The 25,414-nt window shown below is 32.2% G+C and overlaps 4 protein-coding genes across 9 annotated transcripts; all 4 read right to left on the minus strand.

Annotated features, from left to right (window-relative positions):
• Positions 1 to 151: 151 nt before the first annotated feature.
• LOC111701392 (electron transfer flavoprotein subunit beta) lies at positions 152 to 8,151 on the minus strand. Of its 2 annotated transcripts, none has more exons than XM_023472667.1 (11): positions 8,140 to 8,151; positions 6,660 to 6,737; positions 6,207 to 6,291; positions 5,348 to 5,416; positions 4,685 to 4,777; positions 3,536 to 3,664; positions 2,926 to 3,009; positions 2,040 to 2,117; positions 1,132 to 1,200; positions 670 to 800; positions 152 to 408 (listed from the first exon to the last, which is right to left on the minus strand). In XM_023472667.1, exons 2-10 carry the CDS (start codon positions 6,716 to 6,718, stop codon positions 699 to 701), a joined length of 768 nt encoding a protein of 255 aa, XP_023328435.1. In that variant the 5' UTR covers positions 6,719 to 6,737; positions 8,140 to 8,151; the 3' UTR covers positions 152 to 408; positions 670 to 698. The 2 variants fall into 2 exon arrangements, with proteins under 2 accessions (XP_023328435.1, XP_023328434.1); XM_023472666.1 differs by having other exon boundaries at positions 152 to 413.
• Positions 6,858 to 10,367, minus strand: LOC111701388 (adiponectin receptor protein). 4 transcript variants are annotated; one of them, XR_002765188.1, is made up of 2 exons: positions 8,533 to 10,367; positions 6,858 to 8,207 (listed from the first exon to the last, which is right to left on the minus strand). XR_002765188.1 is itself a non-coding variant. In XM_023472657.1 (2 exons), exon 1 carries the CDS (start codon positions 10,259 to 10,261, stop codon positions 8,597 to 8,599), a length of 1,665 nt encoding a protein of 554 aa, XP_023328425.1. In that variant the 5' UTR covers positions 10,262 to 10,367; the 3' UTR covers positions 6,858 to 8,207; positions 8,552 to 8,596. The 4 variants fall into 4 exon arrangements, 1 of the variants encoding a protein (XP_023328425.1); XR_002765189.1 differs by having other exon boundaries at positions 8,528 to 10,367; XR_002765187.1 differs by having other exon boundaries at positions 6,858 to 8,230; positions 8,528 to 10,367.
• Positions 10,368 to 13,657: 3,290 nt separating this feature from the next.
• LOC111701395 (uncharacterized) lies at positions 13,658 to 18,835 on the minus strand. Its single transcript, XM_023472670.1, has 8 exons — positions 18,762 to 18,835; positions 16,698 to 17,524; positions 16,563 to 16,633; positions 16,297 to 16,341; positions 15,257 to 15,306; positions 15,010 to 15,026; positions 14,823 to 14,878; positions 13,658 to 13,936 (listed from the first exon to the last, which is right to left on the minus strand). Exons 1-8 carry the CDS (start codon positions 18,797 to 18,799, stop codon positions 13,706 to 13,708), a joined length of 1,335 nt encoding a protein of 444 aa, XP_023328438.1. The 5' UTR covers positions 18,800 to 18,835; the 3' UTR covers positions 13,658 to 13,705.
• A 2,357-nt stretch (positions 18,836 to 21,192) lies between these two features.
• LOC111701397 (sperm acrosomal protein FSA-ACR.1) lies at positions 21,193 to 25,083 on the minus strand. Of its 2 annotated transcripts, XM_023472674.1 has the most exons (6): positions 24,977 to 25,083; positions 24,447 to 24,530; positions 22,897 to 22,966; positions 22,697 to 22,742; positions 21,917 to 21,983; positions 21,193 to 21,856 (listed from the first exon to the last, which is right to left on the minus strand). In XM_023472674.1, exons 2-6 carry the CDS (start codon positions 24,478 to 24,480, stop codon positions 21,579 to 21,581), a joined length of 495 nt encoding a protein of 164 aa, XP_023328442.1. In that variant the 5' UTR covers positions 24,481 to 24,530; positions 24,977 to 25,083; the 3' UTR covers positions 21,193 to 21,578. The 2 variants fall into 2 exon arrangements, with proteins under 2 accessions (XP_023328442.1, XP_023328441.1); XM_023472673.1 differs by having other exon boundaries at positions 21,193 to 21,983.
• Between the last annotated feature and the right edge of the window lie 331 nt (positions 25,084 to 25,414).

Genomic DNA, 25,414 nt, shown 5'->3' on the forward strand with positions numbered 1-25,414 from the left:
TTAAATTTTTAAAATTTAACCAGACTAACATAAGAGAGGCCGGAAGATAAAACTTTTTTGTTTGAGCATATTACAAGTATTTAAAAATAAATTTATTTAATTTATATATATTTATTTCTGTCACCTAGATAACAAAGGATAAATCAACTAGTAGAGAAGATTCATTTTATTATTAATCAAATACATAATTATTAATACCCTAACAATATTTATTACTTATTCTATGCTTGCCTTTAAATGTTAGGTTTTTATAAAGTTTTCTTGAATAATGATAAAATATTTAGTTTCATAGTTTGTTAATTCAAAAAATATACAATTAAAATTTTGTTTTGTTAAAACAAACTTAAAAATCAACGTTTTACAAGATTCAAGATTGTTATCCAGTGTAGAGTCGACAGTCACCATAACCTTCACTAGTCACCAATTTTAATGATTAAAATTCTATGATTTATATGTAAAGAAACAAGTGTTTGGAAACTCTCTCCCCCCCCCCCGAGCCAAATAATTGTATTGCAAAATATTTTCCTTTCCTTTTATAAGACAGTTTTTGATCCCGTATATCACATATTTTGCCCAATGATGCCCATTTTCAAAAATCAAAAAGAAAAAAACAATATTTTAGCGAAAAAGAAGATTTTTTACTACGCAAATAATTATCGATTAAAATTCCTGAGTTTTTAGAATCCCTTCTCTTGAGTTTAACTGGAGAATCCTTTGTCTTTAAGTTTACTAAGAAGCTCGGGAACATCAGCTACAGTTTGACCAGCCTCGCGCACAGGAGGGTCAAGCACAGATACAATCTAATTAATCAACTGAAAGGGACTGTAAGCGTGATTCTCCTCCATGCAAAGATGGCAATGCCCGTTGTGAATCTGGCATTAGCATCCTAGCATGGAGAACTACTTTAAACTACGCTTACAGTCCCTTTAATTCAATTCAGAACAAGAACCAAATCTTTTTCAAAATATATCAATATGAAAATGAGACCAAGTGGTTGTTAAATATAATCCAATCTAGTCAAATATTTTAACTGGTAGACTTATCATTAGAAAATAGCTCTTTGACGTGTTTTTTATAACTTTCCCGTTAAAAAAAATGTTGAAAGGCATTCCCCTTCCCCGGTCCCCATACCTCTATTCTGGCTCCCAGGTCTACTCCTAAATCTGCGGCAGAAATTTTGTCAATCTTCTTCTTTTTAGCCTGTAAACATCAAACATATCTTGCTTTCAATAATTGTAAGACTCAAAATATCAATAAACTCATGTTCACTTCAGGATTACTAACAAAGGATGAATAAAGACGACCTGAAACGCATTAAATAGAACAATCCAAGGTTATATTAAGTCTTCTTCCTTGAATATCGTCTTCTAATGGCTTATTTGATAATTTGGCAAGAAACAAGTTTACAGTTAGTTACATGACCGTGAATATAAGGATAATGGAAACAGACAGTATAATCTCCGTACAGTCGTCTCAACCGTTAATCTAAGATTCTAGGGCGTCGGAAGCACGCCAGAGTACTTGTTTCATCTCTGGTTCGTGTATAAAGTACAAAGTATAAAGTTTTCCGTCGGATTTTAAAACTTTAAAGCAACATTATTACGACTTACACAATTATCCCCCAAAACAACGTGAGCGGCCGAGCCTTCTTTGACTTTAATAAGAGGTTTATGGTGAAAACTCATTTTCCCCACTCAGCATTCTCATGTGGGGGCGAAGTGGCACAGGCGTGAGAAATCTATACAATAAAAAAAGACATTCGTAAATATATATATAGCCGGCCAAACGGCTGGACCGATAGGGCTGAAATTTGTTGTGGACACTCATGGGTGGTCGAGGGGTGTTTTATTTTTTTCGAAATTTTTATTTTCATTTTTTTCAAAATAAATTTTTTTTTTCAAAGGAAACGCCGGGCCCTTCAGCTAGTTAAAATATAAAATAATGGGAATACTGACAGTGCAATTCTGAAAATAATTTTTGAATATTTATAAAAATTAAAAAATTTGAAAAATAAAATTGTTTGAAAATGCGACTGTTTCCTTCATAATATTGGGAAGTGTTGCGTATCTGGGTTCATTTAGTCGGAGGTCCGCTGAGAGAACACATGGTAGTTTTATCTAGAAAATAACACAAATATTAGTTTTAAATATTTATCATTTATAATTAACTTTTTAATTAATTCATTAGTATGGTATGCCCGATTCACAACCGTACCCTTATAACATTAACCTAGGCAACATCGATAAAACTTGTCATTTTTCTATAAAAATAAAGTGCTAAATTTTCTTTTTATTCATATTTATATTGCAAATATCCGCAATTAACATTTATACAGAAACTACAACTTTAAAATAGTTGGTTTAGATTGAAGGATATCTTCATTTTGTTCATACGAATGTTTGAAGGGTAAAGTTGTGAATTGGGCATGCCGCTTTGTAAATGGAAGGTCACTTCAAATTCAGTAAACAGTCCCTTCACTTACAGTCGTTATTGAGAAAAAAGAGAAAAAAATACATTTTCCAAATTCATTTTCATTCTGCGACATTTTGAAAGTGACACAAGGAAATTATACGAAAGTTGCAATCAGGAAATGTTAATTTTTTACAAAAATGCTTTGAAATTACATTAACTGCAATTAAGAGCTCCATCCACTTCTCTTAACCTCCAATATTTACCTAAATAATCTCCAAACCTCCATCCACTTATCTTAACCTCCAATATTTACCTTAATAATTTCCAAACCTCCATCTTCTTATCTTAACCTCCAATATTTACCTTAATAATCTCCAAACCTCCATCCACTTATCTCAACCTCCAATATTTACCTTAATAATCTCCAAACCTCCATTCACTTATCTTAACCTCCAATATTTACCTTAATAATCTCCAAACCTCCATCCACTTATCTTAACCTCCAATATTTACCTTAATAGTCTCCAGCCCTCCATCTACTTCTCTCTCAACCTCGAGAGTATCTCCATTCACATTCACTTTGGAGGCAAACACTCCCTAATTATGTAATACATAACACTAATTACTTAATACTTGCTAATGTTAATGTTAATGTTAATTATTCATACACAAACACCTAAAAAAGAACTATTAATAAATTATCCCCCCTCCAACCATTCTCCCCAAACACCCCTGATTAGACAGTAAGCAGTACAATACAATTATATAATAACATAAAGATTGTTGAATATTTTTTGTAATAATATTTTTCTTAATGGTCTTAAAGAAACTTAATAAAACACAATTCAGGGGTGTTAAATGTTTATTGTTTAAGAACTTTAAAATGATTTTTGAAGATCAAGGAGGGAAAACAATGAAAAATTGGACATCCAACGCAAATTCTCATCTTTTTTTACTTTTTACCCCATTTTTTTTTTGTTTTCCAATAAAACTATTATTATTTCTCCCAATTCAGCGAAAAAAACGCACTTCTAATAATAGTTACTTTTATAAGGAATTTTTCAAGAACACACCCCTGTGAAAACGTTACTACCCCCCCCCCCCTGGCCGGCTCCTTAAATACCTGTGCGCAGTCTAGAAGGGCGGCTGTCATCTGTGCTGTTTGATTGCTGTCATCATCAATAGCTTGTTTACCAAGGAGAACAAGATCAGCTGATTCTTTTTTAACAAGAGCTGCCAGGATCTTACTCACCTAGAAACACAGTTTGTATTATTAAGCAGTGATTAGGATCTGGATCCGAATCCGCAAAATATCCGGATCCACGAGGCAGAATATCAACCAAAAACTGCAAAAAAAAACTTTTTTACTCTCAAATCCCAAACCTGAACTGTTGTAAAAAGAGAGAATCTAAAAGTTTCCTGAACTCTGAATGGTTCATCAAGTTTTAGCGTACATTACAAATAACCAAAAAAAGAATAAAAATTATTTGACATTTATGTTTTGTTAAAACAAATTCAGTAAATCTAAAAGAAATGTTCATGACCCGGATCCGGATTCATTTTCTTCCAGCAGGATCCAGGATCCACATCAAAATTGAATGGATCCTAAGCACTGTTTTTGAGAAGGCAAAATAATTTCCGAAAAGTTTTGAAGAAATAAAAATTATTTATAATTCCCAATTATTTCATTTTTTTTGATAATTTTTAAACTTTTCGTTGCAAATACAGTAATATTTTACATTTCGTCATAAATAGTCAATCATAGTCATATAGAATTTTCGAAAAATCAATCTAATAAAAAAAATTTATATTATTCAAAGCTTTTTGACAACTACGCAGTTCGCCTCAAACTCAAATTTGCAACCAAATATTCTTAACAATTCTGCAAAATCACATTTAAAAGTTTGAAAGGAGCAAATGAGTATTGAAAAGGAATGAAAAGATGGATGAATGAGGATGAAATCAATGGATGAATGAGGATGAAATCAATGGATGAATGAGGATGAAATCAATGGATGAATGAGGATGAAATCAATGGATGGATGAATGAGGATGAAATCAATGGATGAATGAGGATGAAATCAATGAATGAATGAGGATGAATACAAACCTAAATAAGCAAGTTACAGAAGTGTAGCTTTAACTTAACTTCAATGTGGCCTGAATCATTGAGAAAATGAGAATGAAAAAAAGGATGAATGAATGGGACGAATAAATGAATGAGGATGAATGAATGGGATGAATAAATGAGGATGAATAAATGAACACTAACATGAAGAGGTTGCAGAAGTGCCATCTGAGCATCTGGGACTTCAATATGGATTCCACGATCTGCTCCCATGGCCAGCGCAGTTCTAATAGTTTCCTAAAGAAAAATGGTGAGATGACTAATAGTCATTGACTATAAGAAAGTTTGGAAGGATTTGTGCTTAAAATAGATCCTCTGTGATAATTTAAATTCGTATGCAATAAATGTTGTTGATTTTACCGATGTTTTTATATTGTTAATGGAACTCCAAATGCTTAAAAATAAAAATATCAATGAAATCAAATATGTACTGGCATCAATAAATTAATTAATCAATCAATTATTAAAAGAAAAAGGGCCGAAGAAATGAATCATTCAATCCACCAATCAATCAATCAATCAACCATTTATTAATAACTCGGCTGGATTGTGAAAATCATGCGAGTCAAAGAATGTCTTGGATTTTTTAAACTTTGCTGGACCATTTTTATCAAAAATGTCTCCTTTGACTTCTTGAAGGTATTTTGAGGCTAAACATTGACTTGCATGGGGTGGCTGACTGAAAAAGATTGACCCTGACATGTATTAACCATTTAACGAATTATTGAATCAATCAATGCAATGAACCAATTGAACAAGGAAAAAGTAAATGTATCAATCAATCAATCAATCAATTATTGAATTTACCTGGCTCTGAGTGGGTCCACAGCTGACAACAATAATCTCCTTAACCAGCTTCTTCTCCTTCATCCTTACCTAGATATTAAAGGGACTGTCAACGTATTTCAAGTGATCCTCTATGCAAAGATGGCAATGCAAAATTCACAACGGTACCCTTGAAAGTATTTTCTGATCAAGTATGAAATAGAAATCCATATGTTTAATTTTTAAAACTTTTGAATAGGGTACAGTTTTGTTTCGGACAATGCCATCTTTAATTGTAATATTGGGTCACTTGAAATTACGCTTACAGTCCCTTTAAGGTAGAATCTTAGAGGTAGTGGTGCGGGGGGGGGAGGGATTTTTCAGCAGGGAATGGAAGATTTTGGAATATAGGGGGGTTTCATANTCGACAATTTTAAAACAATTAATTTCAGTTTTTGTTTTCTGAACATTCAGACAATAATTATGCTCGAAATCTGTTCAAACTCGACAATTTTAAAACAATTAATTTCAGTTTTTGTTTTCTGAACATTCAGACAATAATTATGCTCGAAATCTGTTCAAACTCGACAATTTTAAAACAATTAATTTCAGTTTTTGTTTTCTGAACATTCAGACAATAATTAGTTAATGTTTGCTGGGGTGTAAATTTTTCCGAAAGAAGATTATTTTTAATGAATTGTGCAGAAAAAAAATAAAAGATGATGATATACATGAAGTTTATTCATTCTTTTTGATACTTTTTACCCAAAAATGTATCAGTTTATCCATGAAAATTATTATTTCCCCAGGTACAACGTCTAAACACCTAATATTCTTCTAGGGAACAAAAAAATTCAAAGGGGGATGATTTTTGGGAAAATCCCTGATAGCTAATGCTTACCGCCTCCTCCACTGCAATCTCGTCGAAGGGGTTCATGCTGTGCTTCACACCATCCGTCACAACTCCAAGTTTGTCAGGACGAACCCTAAATAATAAATATTATATTTAAAGGGACTGTAAGCGTAATTTCAAATGCCCTCCATTCGAAGATGACAATACCCGATTAAAAACGGTCCCCTTAAAACCCTAATCTGATAGTAAAATAAATATCGTATTTTGTAAGTAGCCAGTATAATTACGTAAAAACTAAAAAAGTGTGCATCCGGACCCATGTAGCTAAAAATTTTGTCCGGATTTACAGAACTGAATTATTGAATCCGGATCTAAGGAGCTAAAAACTATTGATCCGGATAAGCAGAGCTAATATATAAAATCCAAATCCAAGGACCTAAAATTAATAAATCCGGACCCACAGAGCGGAGTTTTTAAGTCCGAATCTTAATATTTTTTCACCTGATTTTGACTGCGTAGTCGATAACCCTCTTACAACCGACCAGAACTTTCATTGCCATTTTTAAAACTTAAATTTATCTAAAATATAATTTATACATATTTTATGGATAGCATTATTTGGGATTTAAAAACGAGAAACTAAACATACAAATAATAAAAATATCAAATTTTAAAGTGAAAGGAACTGTGAGCTTAATCCTAATCTTAAATGCCCCTCTATGCAAAGTTGGCATTGTCTGATTTACAACGGTACCCTTGAAACCTTAATCCGACCACAAATGTTGAAGATAACATCGTTTTCCCAACACGGAAAATCGTGTAAGCAAAAAAAAGCGCAAGTCACTTATTCCAAGGAACCCACAAATGAACATACAACAGTTAAAAGAAAGAAAAAAATGTATATTTAATTCAAACACTATCAGACAAAGCTCTAAAAATTGGGATTCCCATCTTTGCATGGAGGATTACTTGAAATTAAGCTTACAGTCCCTTTAAGGAACAGTTTCGTACAAATAGATTCCATAAACTTTTTTTAAAAATTATTTATATAAATTATTCCCATAATTTTCTTTCTGATTGTAACAAAACAATAACATTTAACATACTGGGCTAGTTATTATTTGAGGAGGGGAATGACAATACACACCAATATATTTAATAAAATGACATTCTACGAATATAGCCAATTATATTTAAAGGGTGGGCGCACAATAACACATCTCAGGGTTAAATCGTTAAATTTGAATCTATAACCTGGCAAGATTTTAAATGACAAATATTTAGAATTTTTTTCAACAACATGCCTCGCAGTTTTTTTTCTGACAACAATAATGCTCATTTAATACTGAATTTAGGAGGGAACGTGACATTTCTTAAATGCACTAAATAGACACTTTTTAACATCACACATGTTTAAATTTTTTAAGTGTTAAATGAAAATTTTTTAGTGTATATGCAGTAATATTTCAGAAAAGATTTGAAAATGAAAATTATTTGGGCTTATGTAAAATCAACTTTCAACATTTTCACAGATTTAAAGTGTATATTTTAACCACAAACCTTTTCAAAATCTAGAAATGAACAACATAAATTAATAAATTTATGCCCCCCCCCCCTCTCTCACAAAAAATATTCTTGGCAAAAAGTAAACCGAATGCCATATATTGGAGAAAAATATACACTTCTGTAAAATATAAAATATATATAGTAAAACTATTTCATCAAGCTATCATTCAATACCCCTAAGCTTGAAACTTTTAAACAGAAAGAATCAGTTTCAAGTCCTAATGAGTAAAACTTACCAGATCTTTTAAAAGTAGTTTGAAGTTTAATTTTTACGATTTACTAATTTCCTCCGATTAAATCTTCCCAGCTTTCAGTTTGAATTCTATGCTGTTTGTGAAAAATGCAAAATTTATTCTGTAAATCATTTCTTGTAATGTTTTTATTTACTGAATAATCTGAGGCTTGTCGTATATACCTCTGTAGAAAGTTTGATAGATTTTGTTTTGATGCAATTAGCGAACAAAAATCATGAATCTTGTTTATCTAATTTATCGGCATTAAAGGGACTGTAGGCATGATTTTGAGTCACCCTCCATGCAAAGATGGCAATGTCCGATTCACAACGGTATCTTTGAAACCTTTATTTAATCAATTATCTAATAGATAATGTCGTTTTTCTTTGTTTAATAGGGATTAATTCTTTTACAAAAGTGACTCGCAATGGAAATGCGCGAGTCAATTTTGTAAAAAAAAAACACAATAGAAAAGATCATTTTTACACTTGATCGGCAAAACTTACAAGGGAACCGTTGAGAATCGGCCATTGCCATCTTTGCATGCAGGGTCACTTAAATTTTCCTTACAGTCCCTTTAATGATTTAACCAACCCAAGGAATATCACTTTTCACTCCGCAGCAACGTTTGGTCACAGACTAGAAGGAGTTATACTCCGAAAAATCTACAGCTGGGTGGGGGCACTCTCCAATCTGTAATCTGTAGAGGGCCATGTTCGAAATGCCATGATAGTGCACAAACGCTCCCGCGATAACAAAGCAGTGGAAAAGCTGGTGTGAGTGGAATAAGATGTCTACTTTTCCCGGGAAAAACCGTTCAGGGATTCTAAATGCGTACAGAAGGGCTCCGGATATGTAGAGAGCACCCATTAGAATTAACCAGCCAAGCGCCGCCTCGTTGATAGATTTCTCCCACCCGTTGATGATCGAGTAGTGTGTCGCGGGGGCTATCCCAGAGAGCCCGAATGTGATGAAGACCCCGGCTCTAAACGGACGGTATCTAGGTGTCCCAAACTTGTCCCACAGACTCACAATGACCGCTAGCAGTCCGAGCAGGACTACAATACAGCAGTAAACTACTTTGGGAGTGTAACTACAGTAGAAACTGTAGTATAGCCAGGGCACAAAGCTACCAACAGTCAGAAATGCAATCCCACAATAATCAAACTTGGCAAAGAGTTTTCCGATAAACTTGTTTTGATGGCAGCAGACCGTATGGTATGTAAAGGATAGACCCATGCATACAATTGCTCCGGCAAAAAAGCTCATAAATACAAATTTCTCTTGAACCTCTATTTCCGTGGACGGCCTCATCATGAAGTACAATGCGAGGCCAAAGAAAGCTACTACACCAAGAAGATGAGTCCAAATATTTCCGGTTTCAGTGTGAATGCGAAATATTGACTTGAAGCATTCTCTGAAGCTAGGAAGAGGGGGCCTGTGCCCCTTTCTCAGGAAATCATTGTCTTGGAGCCACTGGGGCAGATTATAAAATCCTACAACATTCCACGATTGGAATTTGTGCCAAACATTGATAGCAAACTCTTCTGCTTGCTCTGCTGCATTGTACATGAGAGGCCGAGGATCTAACCATCTTGGATCCAACCAACCGATTTCTTCCGGCAATTCCTCTTCATGAATAGTATTGATAACTACGTTCCCCAGCTGTTCCTTCAGCTTACGGTCAGCGTGGGGGAGTTGGTCTTCGTCCAGGGGCGTGGAGGGGAACAGGTCGTTTTCGTCAGGGGTGCCTCCCTCTTCAGGGTGGTAGTAGAGATGAGGCCCGAAAAGGGGTTCCAGGGGGGGCAAGTCAAGATCGGAGAAATCAGACACCCGGCGGGAATGGCTGCGTGAATGGGTTTCAGCTTTAGTCTTGGAAAATCTACGATGTTTCAACATATTTTCTGGAACTTGGGAGCTCACTGTCGCCACTTCTTTACTGCAGTCGGAGAAAACCTCACTCTTAGCGTCCTCAAACTCTGAGGTTGTCGGAGTCGGAGATTGGGATAAAGATTGGTTGACCCGGGAAGGAGAATTCGGGAGAGACGACAAACGGGAGTTGGGAAGGGAATGGACCGGAGTCGAATTCTCGATGGAGTACAATGGAGTGGAGGAATCGGAGGGTGGCTGGCCATTGCTTGCAAGGTTTTCATTGCTTCCGTTGATTTTATTGACCGAGGTATCATCGATAGACTTGGCAAGTTCCGATGCAGACTGAGAAAGGAGTCGAGATGTTTCGGTTTCTCCATCTTTTTCGTCAAGAGGAGGCTTTGATAACTTGGAGTTATTATCAAACGACTCCATTTTCGTCAGATTCCTCTTCTTTGGACGTGAATCAAACAAAGATATGCTTGTTCGTTTTGTGATCTCAATCTCCAACAGGCAAGAATTTATCTACAAGACTAAGAGTATGGAAATCAAAAAGTCTGCGGCATTTGTTGCTTTCGAAGTCGTCTTCATTTCTGCATTGGTCAAATGTAGGTTAATGATAAGGATCTAAAGAATTTAAAAGATATTTTTCAAATATTATAAGAAATCATTTAACAAAAGGAATTAAATTGCAAAATTTTAGGATGAAATTTTGCATACATTTTTGCACAGACACCCTTAAAGAGAATTTGCAAATTTTTAGTTTTCTTGAATGCACATTCAGTTAAAAAAATGTTTGCAAATTTTCTAAATAATATAATTTTGAACTTAATCCTTGGGACCCCCTCCCCAGCCAGACTATTTTGCGTGAATGAGACGTCAGCCTGAATAGGTTTAAGAAACTAGTTGCATTAAAACAAAAATTGTCTTTTAATAGATTTCCTTTTTTTCAAACTTATATATATGTAATAAAACAGGTAGCGTTACTAGCGTTAAATTATAACGTCATAGTAAAGTCCCCTAACTGTTACATAACATTAGCAACGTTAAAGAACCGTGAACGTACTCGATCTTTAAATGTAACTTTAATTCTGTTAAACAACGTTATTTAGTATTGTTAGATAAAGTTGTGTAATGTTAAGAAACGTCATTTTGAAACGTTAAATAACGTTATGTAAGTAACGTTACTTTTACGTAACAGAACTATTCAGAATGACGTTATACATTACACAAAGCAGGACTAAATATTCACGAAACATCAACTGCACAAAAATGCATTTTTAAGTGATAATCTAAAAATACTTGATGTGTTTCAAAGGCATTGATACATAAGAAATTTATTTAATGCAGACATTGTGGTAAATTCAATGTTTAAAATTTCTATAATTTGGAGTAATATGATGTTTTCATTAGAATTAATGTCATTAAATTCTCGATCATTTGATAAATAGAAGTTTCACTTTGGCATTCTAGTAACAGGTATAATGGTAAGTGTGTAAAAAAAACCTAAAAAATCTAATGAATCAGGAATTTTTAGGGTTTCCTATGCGTAAAAATACGTATTTTTAAGGCGTATTCAAGTTTTAACACCAAAATGTTGAGAAGGTAATGAGTGATGACTATAATTATGCATGCACCATGCACATTGTTCCTTCATATCCATATAACTAATTCCACAAATTTCTTACATCCATATTCATATCAATTAATTTCAATCCAATCCAATATTCTTCTACACAAATTTACACCATAATCTTTCCTTCATCTGTATCCATCTTTAAATCAATATTTATACATAAACTGTTAAAGTGTAACTTCTATTCATCAAAAAATTGAGAATTTACTGACATATTGATTCTAATAAAAAAAATCAATTTACTCTAAAACAATAGAAATTTTAAACATTGTATATTTACTAAAATAATCATAAATCATAAAAAATTATTAAATTCTAACTTCAAAAGCATTTTGTGCAGTTGAGGTTTTGTAAATATATTACATTTAGAAAAATTACTTTTAGTATGAAATTTACGAAAATATACGCATAGGTTTGCAGCATCAAACTTTTAAACGATAAAAACGAATACAATTTTTAAGTAAAAAACCTTTAAATTTTGAAAAAGTATTTGGTTTAAATTTCGCGAAAATATATGAATCATTAGATTTTCATCAAACTTTAAACTCTAAAAAAATACAATTTTTAAGTCAAGAAAAAACAGAAAAAAACGTTAAAGTACGTAAAAATAATTACAATAAAAACCTAAAAACTTGGAAAAATCATTTGGTATGAAATTTACGAAAATATACATATTTTTAGGTTTGCATCAAACTTTTAAACTTACCAAAGAAATACATTTTTTAAAGAAAAAAACGAAATAATACGTAAAAATACGTAAACTAAAAAACTAAAAACTTTAAAAAAAATACTTTATAAAAAGTAAATCTAATTATTCGTATAAATATATTTCTGGAAACCCTAAGCATTTAAAAAAAAACGCTAGGTAGGATTAATACGGAAAAATACGTAAATACGTACGTTCTTCACCAGAAAGTTAAGCAAACAAATTTTTACGTAAATATACCTGATTGTATGTATACCTACAGAGGCGTTAGTATTTTTAGGTTTTCGGGTTAGTGGGGAGGGATAGCAGATTTTGAATACATAATTGTTGATGTTACAGAAAAAAAAATGTAAGGATGTTGACAATGGTGTGATTTTGTGTAGAAGAATACTGGATTGAATTGGATTGAAATTAATTGATATGAATATGGATTTAAGTTTTATTAAATCCATGGATTTAAGATAGTTGTGGAATTAGTTGTATGGATATGAAGGAACAATATGCATGAAAAATTAGAGTCATCAAGTTCTTAACATTTTGGTTTAAGAACTTAAATATCCCTTAAAATTTACAGGAAATAACGTTAAATATATGTTACTTTACGTTAATTAACGTTACATTTTTCGTTAATGTGCAGGTATGTTTGTGCATTACTAGGAAAGTAAAATTATTGTGACTTTAATTAACGTTAATGAGTCATAAAAGGACCGTTATTTAACGTTCTAAGAACGTTATTTCGCAATTATTGGGTGCAGAGGCCAGAGACCCCATATTTTCATCAGAAATACGAGGTTTAAATTGAATTATCTGATTATCATTGGAGACTGTTAAACATTACATCTGCTCTCCCCCTTTTTATTGATGAAAATCCGTGGGTGTCCAATGAAAAGGGTTCTTTCAAGATAAATCGTCTCCAATGAGAATTTGAAGATCTTGACAACGATGAGACTGTAGAAAGACGATTTAAAACTCTTTCAACATGACGATTTTAAGTTAAAATGAAGTGTCTGCCTTGAAAGTGATCTTTAAATGGCTACTTAATTGATTTGCAAAACAAAGAACAAAGTTTTTAGTTCCAGGGAGTCATGTAAATTCCATACAGTCATCTCTGAAGTCTCATCCTTTGAGAGTAACCCTGTAGCTAGACGAGACCCATGCAATGTTTCCCAAAAAAAATGTAAAAATGTAAAAATGTAAAAAATCAATGTAAAAATGTACAAATGTAGAGATTTTATATAATGATTTTAAAATTGAATCCCATGGGTATTTTAGTATTTATTTTCAAACACAAAATACAAAATAATAATGTATGATGGTTCAGCTTAAAATAAAACACAAAAGAAAATTGAAAATATAATGTTTAATTTTCTTTAATTCTAATTGATAAAGATATATAATTGTCAGATTTGTAATTGCTCCAATCAAATTGTTTTTAATCAATAAGGAAAATATTTAAACACTTAATGAATACTTTCAGTTTACATGAGAATGAGATCTAAATGGTGTTTATTAGTTGATCTAAAAAGTTTAACATAGTTTAAACAATTATTGTATTATAAATATTGTTTGTTGTTTCAACTTTCCCAACATTCATTACAATGCCAGCGCTAGTCTTTCCATCTGCTGTAAAAACTGTCTTGTCGCCATCTTTTGAGATTTTGGCGCCGTTTTGAGAATCAGATGAGTACACAATCTTAGCCCCAGTTTGAGGATCTGGTTGGTGTGACTCAAATTCTATTTCCATTAATCTCTTCCCTGCTACTACTCCCTGAAGAAAATATTGGCTTTGCAAAGTGAAAAGATCAACATTGTCTGGAATAAAAAGTATTTCATGCCATGATGCCACACCATAATTTGGAATGCATGAGGATGCTTCTAAAAATTCTATAAAATTTAAATTTAAAGGATTTTAACATAAACATGCATGATTATGATCATATATTTTGCAATCTGCAATGTAAAAAAGTATTGACTACAGAAAGAACCAGAAAAATCTGGAATAAGAAGATGACTTTCAAACTGAATTTTTGACTTTGTGAACATGAGACACAGCAATTGACAATTGTGCAGTGTAAACAGAACATTTAATTATATATGTGATTTAAAAAATTATTTGATACTTGAGTTGTGCTATGTTGTCGTCTTCATATTCCACAGTTTTCTGAATTCTCACTGTATCTTTTAAAAGAATTTTAAATAACAAATCATTTTTCACAAAAAAGGGACTAATAAAGTAATTTAAAGTGATGGACCAAAAAAAAATTTACTGCCCTTTATTTTCAGAACGAATCCCTTAAACCTTTTTCTGAACAGCGATGAGGAAGAAATCGTTGTTTTTTCATCTTGAAATAATATTGATTTGCCAATTTTCCTTACTTTTACAGTTGCACCAATGGCTCAATTTAAATTGAACCTGTATACAGTTCATTAAAATTCAAATACTGAACAATATAACCTACATTAGATTCTTGTTCCTCCGCTGGATCTGTCCCTTTAAATTCATAAATTAAACAATATAACCTACATTAGATTCTTGTTCCTCTGCTGGATCTTTCCCTTTAAATTCATAAATTGAACAATATAACCTACATTAGATTCTTGTTCCTCTGCTGGATCTTTTCCTTTAAATTCATAAATTGAACAATATAACCTACATTAGATTCTTGTTGCTCCGCTGGATCTTTTCCGAACAAATGCTTGAACTCTTCACCTACAAAATAAAAACAAAATTAAATTCTAATTAGAAAAGAAAAATGCAAAAATTATGGCTATTAAATTATTAACTAATTTATGTTTGACTGTTTAAGAAATAACCAAAAAAATATGAGATTTTAGACTTACCCAATACTCTATTTTGCCTTCAATCATAATTGCCATTTTATATTTTTTCTTCTTAACCATGATCAAATTCAAGCCAGAAGAAAAGTACTTTTTTAAAATATTTTTTAATTGTTTAGATATACAATTCCAGCTTTGTAGGGATTGCAATGATTATACCCACATGAAAAATATGAAGAAATATCATCCAGAGTAAAAATATTGCAAAAACTTAAAAAGAATGGTGAATTTTGTTTTAAAATGGCAAATCCTTGTCTTCTTTAGTTTTCCATGTCGCATCCTTTCCCTTTCATCCCTTCTCTTAAATCAGATAAATACATGGTTGTGTAAATGAACTGGATTTTCGATATTTTGGACATAATTTTGAAAACTTGTGCTTGCTTCGGATTTTAGAAATCTGCAGTAATTGTTATCAAAAAATACATTATATCTGAATTATGACTTTAAAAATCCAATTAGTTGGTAAATTTACTTTACTTTTTATCTCATTCAATTTTTTTAGTTTTTTTTTTATGAAATTTTGGAAAACAACAGAAAAAAAACAATTTCTCTTTTAATTTTTAAAAAAATTGGATTTTTATTAAAAATTGGTTAGACGGGTTTTTTCATGTCCAAAAATATTTTTAATTTTGTATTCCTTAAATTGGAAGCAAACAAAAATATTGAAAATTTTGTCCAAAACATTGATAATCTCGGTTTTTTTTACTCACCCTGTATAATAAGAACATTATGAATCAAGGTTAGAGTCTGGAGATAAACCTGTTACTTTAAAGATTTTAGGGTTTTTGACTGTGATTAGTTACAAAAATACACTTTTTCTAATGCAGTATTATTTGAAGAGATTGTTTTGCATCGCAACAAAACTCTTTAAATTTGTCACTGATCAAGAATCGACTTGGAAATCTGATTAATCTCCAAGACAGCTGGCAAATTAAAAACTTCGTTAGCAAGCGGTTTTAAATTGAAAAATATTAATTTTTACTTTCTAGAAATTTGAAGATGATAAATATATATTTACTTTCGAAATTTTAAAAACCACTTTAACTAAAAATATTCTGAATTTCCGATTGACAAAAGTATCGTCAGCTTAGTTAAGTTCACACTGTACACTAGTGTACACGGTGTACACTCCAGATTTACGGAAATTCGAACAATATTTGGGAGATATAACCAGCAAGTTCTCTGTACTTGATGAAACGACAAGTGCAGGGTTGTAAATCGGACAAAGTGCCATATTTGCATCGAGGGTTACATGAAATTACGCGTATAGTCCCATTATAATATGTTTACCTTGGCAATCTGAGAGTCTAACACCATCCTTATTATTGGGTCCTCCTACCAAACAATGTTACAATAGTAATTTTTTAGGGAAAAATCTGGGAATAACTTAAGAAAAATTATAGTAGTGTTTTCAAAGTCTCACATATAAAAATAAAAAAATGGAAAATAAAATTTTCCCATGGATTTGGAACTGTTCATATCTACAAATTAGAATAATACTTGACTTGACATGTTTTGATTGATTTAAGGTGTTAACATATATGTATATTGTATACCCCTCTCTTAAACATCGAAAGTGGAATTTCACAGCAGACCCCGTCTAGAATTGTCCGGCAACAATGACGACCTAAAAATAAATATAATATTGCAATATTGCTGTCCCTAGCAAACAAAACCTTTGAAACACCAACCTGTGTAAAGAACTCGATTGTTTTCATCCCTAGAGCAGAAACAAGTTCTTCCATCAGGTTCAATATCTGCCTCCCTTCTGTGCAAACCACTCTCACCATGATGTTTGTTTTTGTCTGTTCGCTTTATTTCCCCAGCAACAGTATTTTGTTTATTAACATCATTAATAACGTCAGGTTTTATGTCTTGTTGACTCGCATCATGAACAGCATGTGAATCCCAAATCTCTGGCTTTTTCTTAGGACCATTATTAGACTTCTGAATATTTCTGCGCTCTTCAACATAGCTGTTTGATTCTTGAATACCATTCTGCTCATGATTGTTAAAAATACTACTTGATGCTTGAGTCACGTTCTGGTTGTGCTTTTCAAAAATACTGCTTGATGTTTGAGCCACATTCTGTTGGTGCTCTTCAAGAATAATGCTTGATGCTTGAGCCGTATTCTGTTTGTGCTCTTCAAGAATAATGCTTGATGCTTGAGCTGTATTCTGTTTGTGCTCTTCAAGAATAACGCTTGATGCTTGAGCTGTATTCTGTTGGTGCTCTTCTAGAATACTGCTTGATGCTTGAGCTATGTTCTGTTGGTGCTCTTTAAGAATTCCGCTTGATGCTTGAGCCGCATTCTGTTGGTGCTCTTCAAGAGTACTGTTTGATGCTTGAGCCACATTCTGTTGGTCCTCTTCAAGAATATTGCTTGATGCTTGAGCCACATTCTGTTGGTGCTCTTTTAGAATACTACTTGATGCTTGAGCCGCAATCTCAATATTATCTTTAATGTTGCTTCCATCCTTCTTATTCTCTCGATCCAACTCTATTCCAAGAACCGAACTAAATATATAAATTCATATTAAATATTGGAATTATTTAATAACTTAAAAACGGCTCAGTTTCATTTGTTAATTCTTACCAAATTTAATTTTAATTATGGCAAGTGTTGCATATGGCACATGTATTATGGCAAATGTAATTATGGCAAAAGTATTTATGGCAAAAGTATTATGGCAAATGAAACTGAGCCCTTAAACACATTTGTCTTTAATAAAAGGCCCAGTGCATTTATTTCTAAATTACCAGAAAACTGTAAAATAGGAAGACAACATTAACACAATACTTAACTGTAAAATAGGAAGACAACATTAACACAATATTAAACTGTAAAAAATAGGAAGACAACATTGACACAATACTAAACTGTAAAATAGGAAGACAACATTAACGCAATACTAAACTGTAAAATAGGAAGACAACATTAACACAATGAAAATGTAAAATCACTTAATCAGTTAAATGGGTCTTTTTACACTGCACAATTACTGTGCCTTACGTTCATTGGACTTTTTAAAGTTATATCTTATGTCTTAAAGTCGACTTCCTATTCCAGAGTTTTCTGGTTATCACTGTAACCGATATAATGTCGATGCAGATTTTTTTTATTCAATAGTTGAGGATTTGCAAAAAATGTCCGGAACAAGTTTTAAAATAGAAATTAAAAAGTCTTTAGAGACATATCAAATAAACTTTAACAGTAGCCAAGACAAAAAAATCGTTTCTTTTTTATTAATTCCACTCTACCAATTGTGCCAACTGATTTTTAACAAAAAGTTTTACTATTTTAAAAAAAAATGCTTGTCCCTTTTTTAAAATAAATCTCTGTAAAGTCATTTTTTGACATTTTCTTGGTCTAAAAATCATTAGGTATACAAAAGATGAAGGAGTAAACAAAATGGTTGAATTGAATTGAAATCTAGATCTAGAGCGTTTTTCATAAAATATATGGAATAGAAATACTGATTTTAAAGTCAAGTTAAGACATTAAGTAGTCTGATGTGTATGAAACACAGCAATTGTTTATTGAACTGAGGCCCATTTCACTCATTAACCTGGCAGTCGAGCAATTGAAAAAAAACTTTTTGTTTTTAAGAGACACTAGATGCACTTTGTTAGTTTGGTCGTGGAAACCAATGATGGTAAAATTATTAAATTTTCCCAAAAATGAAGAAAAAAATGCACGATTTGGTTTATTATGAGTTGTTCTTATTAGTCAAACGTTATTTAAAAACCTAACCTGAAGATAAAGAATACGAGGACAAAATAATCCTTCATCAGAAATAAATTCAGTTTCAATCTTTTCCATCCAAATCCAACTGATTCAGATTTTAAATTTTTAATGCACCGTTTTAAAATTGGCAATTATAAAAAAATGTTTTTTTTGTCAAATTAATATTTATCTAAAGGGTAAAAAGTCTAGGAATATTTGTAGTGCCTGAAAAAATTTTGTGAAGTTTTTTTTGACCGGTTCCTTGAAATATATTAGTCTGCATAAACAATAATTATAAAATTTGATTTTGTCGAGTCATTCCTTAAACAAGAACTTAAACTTCACGGAACAAAAAGAAAATCTAAATTAATATTTCTATTTGAGTAAAAACAATTTTAACCTTTTTCCCAAGGTCATTCTAAAGGGTAGGGTAGGGTAGTATAGGGTGTAATACTAATAACCACATCCTTTTAGAATCAAAATGATGCACCCTTCCTGACTAATAATCTATATAATCAACAAACTTTTTTGATGAACAAATCCTTCTATAAAAAGCAGTATAAAAGTTCAAAGAAATAAAAAAAGCTTTATTCCAAAAGAAAAGTACATTATTAAAATTAAATATATTTTTTTGTTAATAAAAGCTTTATTAAAAAAAAGTAAATTATTAAAATTAAATATATTTTTTGTTAATAAAAGCTTTATTCAAAAGAAAAGTAAATTATTAAAATTAAATATATTTTTATTTTCTTCATCAAATCTATTTTTTTTTTTCTACAAACAACATACGATTTTCCACTTAAACTGTAATTGGATTAGTTCTCAGGGAACCTTGCAGGGTTCTTCATAGAGAGGAGCTAAAGGAGGCATGTGCCCAACCTTGCGCACCAAAACCATTGGACAGGTTGAAATAAAAACTGGTATTTGCTCTGGGAGATCAGAAGCTGGTGGAGTATTATGACGAGTTGGTACAGGACGGAAACCAATCATTGTGTTGCGTAGATCTTCATTAAACTTGTCTGAAGAAGGATCCTGATCTTTCAAAAATTGACGAGGAAGGATTAAATCAGAACCGTACACAGCTCCTGAGGCGCAGGTAGCAGAATCTTCTCTAGGAGTAGCGTGTAAACCCAGGAGAACCTATGGCAAGTGTTCAAACCAGTCAGCTGAAGCCAGGTGAGCTCATAGGGAATTCTTTAATGGAATCTCTCCACCATGCAATTGAACTAAGGATGGAATGCTGTGGTGGTGTTGTGCTTGATACCTAGCAGGGAGCAGATGGTAGTCCACAAGGAGAAAGTGAACTGAGCTGGGAACTTTTGAATGGTGGATATCGGGATTAAGGCTTAATCCACTCTTTTTCTTAATCTCCAGATTAACATAATCTTGCAAGATTATCTTAAAAGTGTATGAAAAACGATAAAATTCAAATTAATATTTAATCATCTGAGAAACTGTAGCAGCCAATCAGAGAAAAGCTGGCAACCAATGAGAGAACAGAGATATTCTCATTGGAGAAAACAATTAACGGATATCCAAGGAGAGAGAAAAAGAGTGGATTAAGGACTAAAATGAAAAGTTTCCACAGTGGATATTCGGATCAAGAAGTCAGGATTAAAGTTTATCCATTCTAAAGTTTTCAGCTCAGGATCCTCTTTCACTTGTGATGATTCCAGGAACGCCGAAATCCATCCTTGAAAAATGTTTTTGGTTTTTGTAAAGTTTCTGATTTAAATAGTGGAAGTGCTAATTATTTACACGTGCAGATAAATTGCCCGCGCTTTATTTTTCAAATTATACAATTAAAGCTTAAAAGGGGAAGATCATCAATTTTCACATCGTTTTTTCACGCGATGCCCCTGCCTCAGAGAGGACTGATTGAATGGGAAAGAGGGGCCGGCCCCCCCCCCCATAATTGAGGGATGTCCCCGACCCTGGAAAAATTAGGGGTGCCAGAACAGTGAGCAGACATTTTTTAATTTCCGAGAAAAAAACTATTATTTAATCTAAATTTAAATTTTAAAAAATATATAAAAACCAAATTTTGGTAGCCCCCCCCCCTTACATCAGAAATCAGCAAGCATTTTACATGGCGTTTCCAGCAAAAAGGGGAAATGGTTTCGCAAAAAATTCGCATTTTGTTCGCCCGCGAAATGTCTTCATCAAACATTTATTAAAGGAAAGGAAGAGAAATAATTAATAATTATATAACTTCTAATGCTAAACTTTTAGAGCAGATATTTGCACAAGTTATTTTTGCGCAACTTATTGTTGCAGCCACAACTCTCATGGTTTTCGCGAATTTTTTTATCGCAAAATAATTTTCAAAGAAATTTTGCTTTCATTTTCACGAAAAAATGCGAGATTTTGCATAACATTTTTTAAAAAAAGCGAACGAAAATTTTGGCATTTTTTGACATTTTTTGTGTGCTGGAAACCAAATTTTCACAGCAGCATGGAACACAAAAAGTAACTTTCTATTTTACTTAATTTAATATTTGTAGCACACACACAGATATCAAATTGAAGATTAGTATAAAAAAGAAATTGCATATAAAGAGAGCTGAAGCTCTGGGGCAATATACATAATTTTATATTAGGGAGAAACAAAAGCAGGAAAATTCAGTTTTCCCTTGTCTACAAGGAACTACAGTGCGTAAAAAGAACAAGAGAGGAACAGAAAACAGATACAACAGTCAGAGAATAAATTCACTGCTCTTTTTGTAAAATTTTTAAAAATTAAAATTCAAAAATAAAATAAAAATATTAAATGATTTTACTCTTTATCTGTCCAAATTCTTTTTGAATTGAAGATAAAGAACAATTACAATATTTACAAAGTTTTTACAATCCAATTAAATTTTGTTCAGCTTCTGATATCTCTGCTTCAGTTTGCTCTGCTTTATTTTGCTCTGCTTTAGCTTGTTCTGATTTAGCTTGATCTGCTTTAGCTTGCTCTGCTGTAGCTTGCTCTGCTTTTGCTTGCTCTGCTTTAGCTTGCTCTGCTTTAGCTTGCTCTGCTTTAGCTAGCTCTGCTTTAGCTTGCACTGCTTTAGCTTCCTCTGCTTTAGCTTGCTCTGCTTTAGATTGCTCTGCTTTAGTTTGCTCTGCATTAGCTTCATCTGCTTTAGCTTGCTCTGCTTTAGATTGCTCTGCTTTAGTTTGCTCTGCATTAGCTTCATCTGCTTTAGCTTGCTCTGCTTCAGCTGTATTAACTTTGGCTTGGAAATTAGTGTCCCAACATATATCCTGAAATAAATTAGATTATGATTCATTTTAATAACACAAATATTTATATTTTTTATTTAGTATTGTCTTGTCTACGTTACGTTTAAAGGGAGTGTACATGAAAAATGAATAGGGGCAGGATAGATTTGAATTTGATATCGATCAGTAATACTCTTACTTTTAACTGTTGCGGGTACCACGAAGGAGAACATGGTCAAAAATGTCTTTCTCCGAAGAACAACTTTACCTCCATAAAATTTATAGTAGTTCTACGCTCTTCGGTTTTTAATCATTTCTCCTTTTAGACCCAACTAAGTAAAATTAGTAACGATCCCTTTCCTTTTCGCGAGCACTCCCTTTAAATACAGTGAAACCCTTAATAACGAATACATCGAAAAACGTTATCAAATGTCGTCTTGACAATTTTTCAATGAGTTTTATACTATATTTTGTAAATTTAAGTATTTGCGAAAATAAATAAATACCCATGAATATGCGGGAACAGTTTTAAAGAGTTCCATATAATCATTTAATTAAAAAACTAAATATCTGCAACATTCCATTATCAGAAAGTGAAAAATACGACATTGGATGAATTCTTTCGATGTATTCGTTATTAAGGGTTTCACTGTAGTATTTTCAAAAAGAAATTTTAGGTTTTATTTTTAAACTTTGTCTAATTGGGATTTTCAAATTATCGGGATTTCTATTATTGGGATTTACAGTTTGTTTACCTTGTAGCCAGTAATCCCAAGTATCCAACTACTAAACATCTTAATCCTACATTTTCATTATTGTTTAATTGTTATGAGCCACCATTTTCTTTACTATAATTTTTTGATAATTTTCAATTTTTATTATTATTTCAACAATATTGCAAAGTTTGATAAAAACAAACCTTTACTAATGACCAGGGATATATATTAATGTTTACCTGACAATATGAACAGGGTTGTTTATTCCTCCACAGCTACCTAGCTCTCCCCTCCCCCCGCTTACCAAGCCTAGAAATACATTTATTTTTGGGTCTAAACATGTAGTAAATGCCCTACTCCATAACAGTTTCTCGAACAAGTATCTATCCAGGTACAACTCAGATTCTTTTGACTATCAATGTCAACACAGGGCTACAATACCATGAACCATGAACTATCAACGCCACTACCAATGAGCGCAATCTTGTTAGCTATCTTTGTCAACCTGGACACTAATAGCAATGATCGATCAATGCCAATACTACGGGCAAGACCTCATGAGCGATTGATATCAACCGGAAACGAGCTCAAACTCTATCAATGCCAAACCAATGGGCACAATCTCAGCTCATATTTTTCAACGAGCTCGTAAATTACTCTCAACAGTGTTATCAAAGCGAAGTCTTTAAATCAATTGGCTATATTTCTTCTGTTTAGATTATCATTAGGTCTTAACAGGGTAATTACGAGTTATGTGCTAAAATATATAACTTAGTTTAGCAATCCAATATGGTTACGACAGAGTTATATATATAGGTATATTGATTGGGTTAATCGCAATACATGATTTACGTATTTACTAATGGACACATTTAGTTATATGGACAATGGACAACGTAATTTACTATGGGGTCTTTATATTTGCTGCAAACATAGTACAGAGCAAATCTGCAGAAAAGTTTGATGAGGGAGAATTTTTTCATTCTGCTGGGATTTCCACATTTTGGCGCTGAGATGAATTTTGCGGAATTGTGCAAATGACACACAATTCAGTGGAAAAATTCAAGGAGAATTTTTTTCTGCTTGAAATCCTAATCTAGGTATAACCAAATTGAAGCAATCGCTCCCCCCTGGAAAATTGCTCCCCTCTTATATCATATGCATATACATTTGAATTCTAAATGTATATGGTTTATAATTTTTTCTCACATAACATAAACGATTGCATTTATTTTTTTGCATATAAAACTAAGCAACTATTCATCACATTGCATTTTCAAAAAAGACTACCTGAAGGGCCAGTGTTGCCCTGGGGAAAAAAATTAAGAAAAAAAATCGATTTTTATCCAATGTCACCTCCAGGCTACCCATGAGTGTCCACAAAAAATTTCAGCACATTCGGTCGAGCCCTTTGGCTGGATATAGGGAACATATATACAAATGTCTTATTTCATTATATAGAGAGTATTCATCCTATAGTCTCAAAATATGAACCTTAAGTTAAATCGTTTTTGAGACGTTTCTTATTTCAAGAATCAAAATCCACAAACTTGCACTATTCTTCCACCATCCAAAACTGGACTTTCTCAATTTCATGAGAAGCAAATGTGTAACCCTGTTATTTGGAAATACATTTGTAAATATAAATAAAAAAATAACAGAATTCTCATTTCTCAACACTAATTCATTAAAAAAGGCTGTTTTCCGTTGTTCACTTTTTCAATATGTTATATCGTCCAATATAAAAAATCATAACATAAAGACGACTTTCTAAATCTGATTTACTAACCAATAAGGGTAAACCCGTTAGTTTGATTAACCATGAGAGGTGCTCCAGAATCTCCATGACAAGTTCCCGGAGAATAAACATAACCTGAATTTCAAACGTTTAATGTTACATCTTGCCAAATGATTATTTCAAAACTAAAATTGCGAATTTTCGTTTTATAATTTCGAAATTTTCTTGAATTATTGAAAATTTCTGCACATTTTTGTTTTCTATACTTTAGGAATAATTAAGTTTAGTGTTTTTTTCTGTAATAAGTAATTTAATGAGAAGTGAATTGAACATTACAATATAGCACAAAATGAAAAAAAATTTTTAGACCATACAACTTTTAAGTATCTCTATATATAAAGTAGTAATCTCTGTATGTTTGTTTGTATGTTCGAACTTCGATCATATATCTCACGAACCCCTCGACCGATCGGGAGAACCATGGAAATGTTCTTAGCTTGATTTTATAAGTCTGAGATTACTTTTAAAGGAAAAGTTTAGGTTGCCGGTTAAAGCTGCGTGCCCTAGTTTTAAATATTTACCATCTAATAAGTCAGGTGCTAGGGTTTGACCATAGTGTTTTCCTTCTGCCCGGAATCTTTCTTCAACATTGGCTCCAAGCTCCTTCAATAAAAAATCACATTATTTTTTAAACACAACAACTTTTCCTATAACAACTAGCTCTTAGTTCTTTTAATATTTTCATAAATTAGTTTTATTCTACATTAGCTTCAAGCTACTTAATATTTCAATTGTAAATATTATCAAATAATACCCCACTACTTTTATTATTTTGAAAATGCAATTAATTGTTGTTATTTCTCATTCTACTTTTAATGAATTTTTATGAAATGTTGGAAAGCAATAGAATAAACTCTTTCCCTCCCAACAATTTTTCAAAAGAATTCAATTTGTTCAATATGTTGCAAAAATATTATTGAATTTTTTATTTCATTTTATCTCTTTTAAACCTAACATTA

The sequence above is a fragment of the Eurytemora carolleeae genome, unplaced genomic scaffold (assembly GCF_000591075.1).
Source record: "Eurytemora carolleeae unplaced genomic scaffold, Eaff_2.0 scaffold154, whole genome shotgun sequence".
Lineage (NCBI taxonomy): Eukaryota > Metazoa > Arthropoda > Copepoda > Calanoida > Temoridae > Eurytemora > Eurytemora carolleeae.

Excerpts from the sequence above, each read along its gene's own strand:
- LOC111701392 (XM_023472667.1), bottom strand. The coding sequence starts at position 6,718 with ATGGCAATGAAAGTTCTGGTCGGTTGTAAGAGGGTTATCGACTACGCA. Across the intron at positions 4,778-5,347 it reads GTGGACCCACTCAGAGCCAG|GAAACTATTAGAACTGCGCT; the intron begins GTAAATTCAATA and ends ATTTTTCTTTAG. Across the intron at positions 2,118-2,925 it reads GAGGGCTGGAGACTATTAAG|ATAAAACTACCATGTGTTCT; the intron begins GTAAATATTGGA and ends GTTATTTTCTAG.
- LOC111701397 (XM_023472673.1), bottom strand. The coding sequence starts at position 24,480 with ATGGTTAATCAAACTAACGGGTTTACCCTTATTG. Across the intron at positions 22,967-24,446 it reads TAACGGGTTTACCCTTATTG|GCTTGGTAAGCGGGGGGAGG; the intron begins GTTAGTAAATCA and ends ATGTATTTCTAG. Across the intron at positions 22,743-22,896 it reads AACCCTGTTCATATTGTCAG|GATTAAGATGTTTAGTAGTT; the intron begins GTAAACATTAAT and ends ATGAAAATGTAG.
- LOC111701388 (XM_023472657.1), bottom strand. The coding sequence starts at position 10,261 with ATGGAGTCGTTTGATAATAACTCCAAGTTATCAAAGCCTCCTCTTGAC.
- LOC111701395 (XM_023472670.1), bottom strand. The coding sequence starts at position 18,799 with ATGAAGGATTATTTTGTCCTCGTATTCTTTATCTTCAG. Across the intron at positions 16,342-16,562 it reads TTTCGATGTTTAAGAGAGGG|GAGGACCCAATAATAAGGAT; the intron begins GTATACAATATA and ends ATTGTTTGGTAG. Across the intron at positions 13,937-14,822 it reads CGGAGCAACAAGAATCTAAT|GGAGTAGTAGCAGGGAAGAG; the intron begins GTAGGTTATATT and ends TATTTTCTTCAG.